This window comes from Lottia gigantea, assembly GCF_000327385.1.
Source record: "Lottia gigantea unplaced genomic scaffold LOTGIsca_62, whole genome shotgun sequence".
NCBI lineage: Eukaryota > Metazoa > Mollusca > Gastropoda > Lottiidae > Lottia > Lottia gigantea.
In genome coordinates, this window is record NW_008710115.1 from 116,703 (window position 1) to 125,475 (window position 8,773).

Here is an 8,773-nt window from a genome sequence, read left to right on the forward strand (position 1 = left end):
TCACTATAAGATAGTTCAAGACAGACCTCACATAAGATCTACAAAAAAAAGAAACAGGACATTTAAAATTATGTGAATTCAAACTTCTGTTGATATCTGGAATGTTTTAAACAGTCAAATTTCTCAGAAATATTGAATTCCAAACACTAATTTGAAGGATTGAAGTATAAAATATTGTTGATATTAAATAACAGTTATACTACTAGATGTATCTATGTCATTTCACCCCAATCCATATTGATTGCTGCTTAATTTAATTTGGAAAGGAAAAAGTGTTGCCATGGTTATATGATGTTATTAATGACCAATTCTTCATCTAAACAAGATGAACAGACGTCACATGTCTTAAGAGAATCCAGATCTCTCATACAAAATTTATTATCATTGGCCAAATATATTCCAACAGTGATTTCTGTATGTCCAATTATTCCTGAAAATTTGGCACATTAAAGAATTCATCAGGGTTTAGGAGATCTCTATTGAATTTTTAGAGAAGCGATTCCAACTCCTTTTAGATCCATTTTGGCTTTAAATAGAAATTTTAACATTATTCATATATTTTATAAAAGAATTATGAAAAAACCAATTGAACTCGATCAGTTTTGTAGATGATTCAGAAAGAAAGCTGGATTGATAGATCCAGTGGTCAAGTGGCATCAGGTGTCCAAAAAGAGGAAGTAGTATGTTTTGCCTTGCTAGTGACATCCATCATATGACAGATATGGAAGACCATGCTAAATATGTTAAATGTTGACTATAGTATCAGTACCTTGTGGATCTCTCAAAAGGAATTAAGCTTGTTTGACAAATGTAAAGGAAAGTGGCATCAGGTGTTCCAGAAGATTGAGTATGTCTTGCCTTGCTAGTGACGCCGTTCATATGTAACATATATTGAAAACCATGATAGATATGTTGGAGGTTGACCACCAGTACCTTGATCTGTCAGTACAAATGGTAGATGAGTTTTACTTTACCTCATTATTATCTTATTAACTTCAATCTCTCTTTCTTAATCAATAGTAAATCTTCTAGTATCTTATAATTATATACAACAACATCTAGTGTCCACTTTTAATCCATCATTCTCTCTTCCTACTCTCATGTCAATTGTCAATATATAGCTTCTAATGTGGCTGTTGGCTTGGAAATTATCATTTTATCTTCCTAGAATGCTACAAGTTTATTTCTTTATCTAAACATCTTCTAATACAACTGGTTGCTGCTAAAAGGCTTATGATAAGAACAGTTAGAAAAGGGGCCTTTGCAAAAAATATTATATAACAGCGACCAAATTATGGTATTCTGAAAATGCTTAGTAATCAAGGTATCTTAGGCGTCAATTAAAGCTATAAATAAATTGTAGGGAAGTATGTTATTGGAGTATGTCTACTGAAAACGCTTGTGGTATTCTGAACAGTCTCTATAAAATCCTGAAATCCTTGACAGCTGAGGGTCAAGATTTAACTTGATTTAAACCTCTAGCTATGTACCAGGCATCTATAATACATTCTATCAAACCTTCTTGTCATTTCTAGTACCTATAGTTAACTAGCTTGTTTATCAAGAACTGGATAGCTATAATACATTCTATCAAACCTTTCTGTTTTTACCAGTACCTCTAGCTAACCAGCTTGTTTATCAAGAACCGGATAGCTATAATACATTCTATCAAACCTTCCTGTCATTACCAGTACCTATAGTTAACCAGCTTGTTTATCAAGTACTGGGTAGCTATAATACATTCTATCAAACCTTCCTGTCATTACCAGTACCTATAGCTAACCAGCTTATTTATCAAGTATCGGATAACTATAATACATTCTATCAAACCTTCCTGTCATTACCAGTACCTATAGTTAACCAGTTTTTTTATCAAGTACTGGGTAGCTATAATACATTCTATCAAACCTTCCTGTCATTACCAGTACCTCTAGCTAACCAGCTTATTTATCAAGTACTGGGTAGCTATAATACATTCTATCAAACCTTCCTGTCATTACCAGTACCTCTAGTTAACCAGCTTATTTATCAAGTACTGGGTAGCTATAATACATTCTATCAAACCTTCCTATCATTACCACTACCTATAGTTAACCAGCTTGTTTATCAAGTACTGGGTAGCTATAACACATTCTATCAAACCTTCCTATCATTACCAGTACCTATAGTTAACCAGCTTGTTTATCAAGTACTCGGTAGCTATAATACATTCTATCAAACCTTCCTGTCATTACCAGTACCTATAGTTAACCAGCTTGTTTATCAAGTACCGGGTAACTATGATACATTCTATCAAACCTTCCTGTCATTACCAGTACCTATAGTTAACCAGCTTGTTTATCAAGTACCAGGTAACTATAATACATTCTATCAAACTTTCCTGTCATTACCAGTACCTATAGTTAACCAGCTTGTTTATCAAGTAGCAGGTAACTATAATACATTCTATCAAACTTTCCTGTCATTACCAGTACCTATAGTTAACCAGCTTGTTTATCAAGTACCGGGTAACTATAATACATTCTATCAAACTTTCCTGTCATTACCAGTACCTATAGTTAACCAGCTTGTTTATCAAGTACCGGGTAACTATAATACATTCTATGAACTTTCCTGTCATTACCAGTACCTATAGCTAACCAGCTTATTTATCAAGTATCGGATAACTATAATACATTCTATCAAACCTTCCTGTCATTTCCAGTACCTATAGTTAACTAGCTTGTTTATCAAGAACTGGATAGCTATAATACATTCTATCAAACCTTCCTGTCATTACCAGTACCTCTAGCTAACCAGCTTGTTTATCAAGTACCAGGTAACTATAATACATTCTATCAAACCTTCCCGTCATTTCCAGTACCTATAGTTAACCAGCTTGTTTATCAAGTAGCAGGTAACTATAATACATTCTATCAAACCTTCCTGTCATTACCAGTACCTATAGTTAACCAGCTTGTTTATCAAGTACCGGGTAACTATAATTCATTCTATCAAACCTTTCTGATTTTACCAGTACCTATAGTTAACCAGCTTGTTTATCAAGTACCGGGTAACTATAATACATTCTATCAAACCTTCCTGTCATTACCAGTACCTCTAGCTAACCAGCTTGTTTATCAAGTACCAGGTAACTATAATACATTCTATCAAACCTTCCTGTCATTGCCAATACCTCTAGCTAACCAGCTTGTTTATCAAGTACCGGGTAGCTATAACACATTCTATCAAAACCATCTCTACTTCTATCACTCTAACTCATTATATTAATATGGTTGTCACAAGACTATAAAAGAGTATTAACAGGGTACTAAACTATCCACATGAATAACTCACAGATTTATAATCTTCTTGCTTGTCTCCTTGTGCTACAAAATAGCTGGCTGTGTAATGAATTCACACAAAATATAAGACGAATGTTCTAGAATTATTCAATGAGACCTTTTGTAGAAGAAATTAATTAAGTTTTTAAGTCCCTAAACTTGCAAAATTGATGTTTGTCCTTGAAAAGTCCTTGAACTTTCAAATATTTTAATATGGACTGTAGGTCATGATTAACGTTTTACGATTACCTAAATTGTACTGATCGATAAAGTTTGAACAATACTTTACAATACACTATTTTAACTGGGACTGATTTCATCAGCGTGCCTGGCAGTAAAAAATGTAATGAGGAACACGAGAAAAATGAACATGTTTGAGTTGTAGAAATTTGATTTTTGTTTGCTATTTTTAAAGTCCTAAATCAATATATTAGTTTGAATGGGATGTTAGCCATTTTTGGAAAGATACTTCAACTGCTCACAGAGAGACAATGTAAAAGTTTGTACTGAGTATTTGATTGTGGTAGAAGGTATTAAAAGTTTGAGTAAGCTAGTTGCCATGGATAATTTGTAATTTTATTGATTAAATGGTATTTTTTTTATATAAGATACATGTTCTGTACTGTTCCCAATAGACTTTGTTATAAATCATGGAATGTTGTCTATTAGCTCATATTATGACCATTCACTTTGTTGACTATACAAATGTCTTGGTTTCTATTTGAGTATGAAATATGCTGATAAGCAATCTTGAAAGGGATATAAAGGAAGGCAGTCACGTTTTGAAGCAATCGTTAAATTTTGCATTCACAGAATCAATTTATGGGGGTGAAAATCTTTTATAAAAACGATTCTTTAATTTTGTACTCACAGAATAAATTTTGGGGTGAAAATCACCTTTCATAAAATAACCTTTCAATTTTGCTAACATGGAATAATATTTTGGGTGAAAATCTCTTTAAAAAAACTATTTATTGGGGCTGTGTTTGGCGTATTTTATCATTATTGTGTTTAGCCCAACAGGAATATGAGCATTATTAGATATTTGAGTTGTTTTATGAAGTGTAAGTTTTACACCAATATTTTATGTTTCTCATATTCTTGTGGTCATGCAAAATAAATGACATTTCACACCATCAAATTGTTCTGATATGTTTGACGGATGTGGGGAGTTGGGTGGAGGACACAAAAACTATTTATGTTTCAGTTTTGTACCCACAGAATCAAACTAAATGATGTTTGACATCATATTTGGCTAAGATATGGAGAATAGCATTATTAAATATGATACCTACACAGGTACATAATATGAGAAAATGAATTATGATAGTCATTAAAAGAAATTGTAAATAGAATATTTTTGTATACATGTAAACAATACTTTTATGTGTATTAATTACAGAGAGATATCTATGTGTAATTAATACACTAAGTATTGTTTAAATATTGCGAACAAATCTCTTGATTTTTAAGCAGTTGTTTCTTAAAGTACCTATTTGTCCATTTACATAAGAAATGATTAATAAGAATATTGAGTTACAATAAAGATATTTGTGAGTAAAATATAGAAAATGTATGTTTATAATGAAGGTAATTATATCTGAATATAGAGACATAAAGTATTTTCTCTGTGTGTAGGATAAAATCTTACTAAAATAGATTATTGTTCAAATACATTAATTGTCTTGTACCACCTTGTATTAAATATAAATTATGTTCATCATTAAAGAGATTTCAAATACTTTACACTATGCCTTTGTAATTCAAATTTTTAAACAGCACCAGCATAATTTCATTACACACCTATTCATTTGAATAAATTTTTATTATTCAATTTTCTTTCATGATTTATAATCAAAAATATTATTATTAGTTTATTATATTATGTGAAATTCAGCCATTATGTTTCCTAGTGATCTACACGTGCAGAATTATGTTTCCAAACAGTTAGAAATAAGGGTAGATAAATGAGTCTGTCCTTGCAAATTTCCTTTATTGCAAGTTTGATGACTTTGCTCATCTTTTTAAGGCCAATCTTAAGCATTTCATTTTGAAAAATATACTAACATCATAGATTAATTAAAATAGTAATGACAAAAAGATTAAAATGAAAGTGTCTGTGTTGTTTTTTACCTATATATACCATGGAAACAGTAATTGATAAAAAAAAAGTTTAGAAATATTTCTGCAGGTCTTATAGTTGTTTATAATTACATCTTTTAAGACAAGAGATAGTTGATGGAAGAAAATGATAAATGTGATTAAGCCGTAGGGAAGAACATGGCGGAAAGTCTAAGATTAATCTTTGAACAGTGTCTGGAAATTATTGGTTGTTAGTGAAACTTTTACTAGAATAATTACACAACGTTATAACTACCGGTACCATCTTTAGTATAATAAATTATATAAGCTTACTGTATATTTAATACTAATTTTGAATTTTTATATAATTAATAATTGTTATCATGTATAACTATATTTTGAACTGTGTACCGTATCAAAATGTATATTGCATCCAGCATAATATATACATTTTTCCAGACATTTTTTTGTGTTGTTCATAGCATTGATAGAGCTCGGAATAAATATCTAATGAAATTGATGGATGAAAAAAGGACCAGACTCATTGCTGTGAATAATATTTTGTTATATTTTTTGTGTCTAAAATATACCAGATTTGAAAATAAGCAATCCTCACATCTAGTCAAGGATTTTGAGCCAGTCTATGAGCTTTTGTGTGTTTAACAACTGAAAGATAGGACATAATAGCTCATAGATACAATGGTGTCAACTGGAATTATTCCTGATATTGTATAAGAATTACCAAGAGTTTCCGACTGGAGAGAAAGTGTGTTAAGTTAAGGAAATATACGGTACAATCAAAGATGAGTCATTCACTATATTTCAAATGTTATGTCTGATAAGAATGTTACAAATTAAAGCTAGTCTGTCCAAGATAATTTTAATCAAATCAGCTTGTATGTCTGTATTTAAATGATTGATATCTAATACAATTCTGTTTATTTGCAAAAGATGAAAAAGCACAAAGTGTAAACAGTTAAAATATTTTGTAAATTTTGTGGAAATGTATAAAAAATATATGTTATACCAATTCTTTGTGAAAAATGTGGAAAAACCCCATTGGTGTTTGAATAACTATAGACCAGCCAATCTGTTTAAAAACCTTTCCTTGGAAATCCCTAATTAGTGCTAATTAGCTGTAGATGCAATCATTGTCTAAGGCACAAAAATTCTAAATTTTCCCTATGGTTATCAGTTATTATAGTAAATGAAAAATAATGTATAATACAATTTACATAACAAATTATTAAAATTATTCTATTTGAATGAACTGTGCAGCGAGATTTAATTATTGAATAATTATTTGATTGTTTAAATTAAAATATTAATAATTTTTTTGTATTAATGAATAAATCACTCATTAAATTTCATAATTTTTAAAATTTGATGTGTTTATGAGAATTATTAGATTAGGGATTGAGGATTTTGATCATAAATTAGTTAATTTATAGAGAAGCTAATTAGAAAAACAAAGTATTGATGGAGAACAGATTGGATTATGTGATAATAAGAATGAGGTATGGGCTAACAATGATAGAGATGTGAAGAGAACAAAGAAGATTTGTCTAATAATGAAATTGGACCATTGACACTGATGTAATATTTAACATGACTCATTTCTATTCCTTTTGTTTAAAAAACTTAAAGGTCTCGGGTTTCTTGTCCGAACTCACAATGAATAATTATTTGATATTAAAATTTTGAGAAAATTTATATCTTATGCTTGCTTTAAACCATATGGGCAAGCCTTTGTTTATTTTTTTTTTACCTAAAACACAATTTATCAAAACTCAAAAACAATTGATCAAATTATCATCAAATTCAAACATGAACAAGATCTTATCAACATATACATTCTTTTCAAATTTCATCAATTGGATAACACTGATATCCATCATTTTTATAGATCAAATTTTTTAATCATAAATTTTTGCATTGACTTCAAGCATTATGATTTGAGAAACAATGTTCCTGACAGTGACTTTTAACTAGGTATTATAAAATATATCTGGCTTTGTATACCAGATATAACAAAATGCATATTCTTCATTGTCTTTTGAAAAGCATTTAAGAAATAAGTATGATATGTTTATAACCAAACAATAGAGGTTGAGCAGCTGATAGAGCTCAATATCAGCTATCAGTACCCCTTTTCAAACATATTTAATTATATTTAATTAGTTCAATCAATAATGAAGAATGAACATGACATTATAATGTTTAGTATAAATAATATAAAATTTCTTATTATAAACAATAAGTGATAATTATATTTGACAGTGATAAAGTGACTGTAGTCTTCTAGTTAGAACTGAGGTAACATCTAGTCATCCATCTTCGACATGATATCTCATGTTTATAACTTTCATGTTAGAGGTTTTTTCTAGGTTGTGTTTAAATTCACTAGAATGAAATGAAATACAGCATGACTAATTCTACTATAACTTGACTATTCTACAAGTTTACTGCAAGATTTGAGTCATGGAGATCTAAGTTCTGTCTTCCCAGGAATTTCTGATGCCCAGTTCAACTTTTTCTCAACTGTCAAGTTTTGAACCTAGTCTTAAAACATTATGAAATCCAAAAAATAAGCCCATGCATGAATAATGTACATAACAGGCATTTGATATAAATTCTTCAAACTTGACATGGCCACACAGAACTCTTTTGAATTGAAAGACAGTTTTAGCAGATAGTTTGAAGATATTCACAAGTTTTTGCCCACTGTATGAATAATGATCTCTATAATAACTCTTGTTTTATCAAACTAACTTAGAAATACTGAGACAAAGAGTCTAGTTCATTCTTGTAGAAGAGAATATTCATCTTTATTCCTTTCTTAGAACTGATGATGTTAAATCAAATATCATCTTAGGTGATAATCTTTAAGACTTACTGATGAATTGTTTCTTCCTTCAAATGAAAACATTATGGCAAGTAAATTGGCCTTATAGCTGTTATAATTGAGAAAATGTTCTAAAATTGGTGGGTAAAGGATTACACATAATAACTATTGTTGTATAGTGTTTCTACAAGATTATCTCTTTATTTCTACAGAATGAAAACAAGAATTATTTGATGGTTCGGATTGAAACAAACTTAAAATGCCCAGTGATGTACTTATTTAGAAGCCAGAAGTAACTAGAAAATTCACTTTGTTCAGGGGATCTCAGGTCTGCCCCGGCCAGAGTGACAAAATCTGAGAGCAACTGAAGATTCATTGACAGATGGTATATATTGCTCCATCTAAAGGTGCCGGCACAGAAATGGCTTTATTCTGAGTTTTTTGTCGCCTACTAGAGTCTTGTCATGGGCTTTGTCGACCTGCAAAAAAGTCGGTCTTTTTCACAATGTCAATAATCAGGTGC

The 8,773-nt window shown here is 30.3% G+C and overlaps 1 protein-coding gene across 1 annotated transcript; it reads left to right on the top strand.

Annotated features, from left to right (window-relative positions):
• Window positions 1–1,308: 1,308 nt before the first annotated feature.
• Window positions 1,309–4,766, top strand: LOTGIDRAFT_166883 (hypothetical protein; the record flags this gene model as incomplete). The annotated part of the gene is made up of 4 exons (XM_009064353.1): window positions 1,309–1,324; window positions 1,614–2,585; window positions 2,861–3,130; window positions 4,726–4,766. The coding sequence occupies 4 exons, from the start codon at window positions 1,309–1,311 to the stop codon at window positions 4,764–4,766; spliced, it is 1,299 nt and encodes a 432-aa protein (XP_009062601.1).
• Window positions 4,767–8,773: the final 4,007 nt, after the last annotated feature.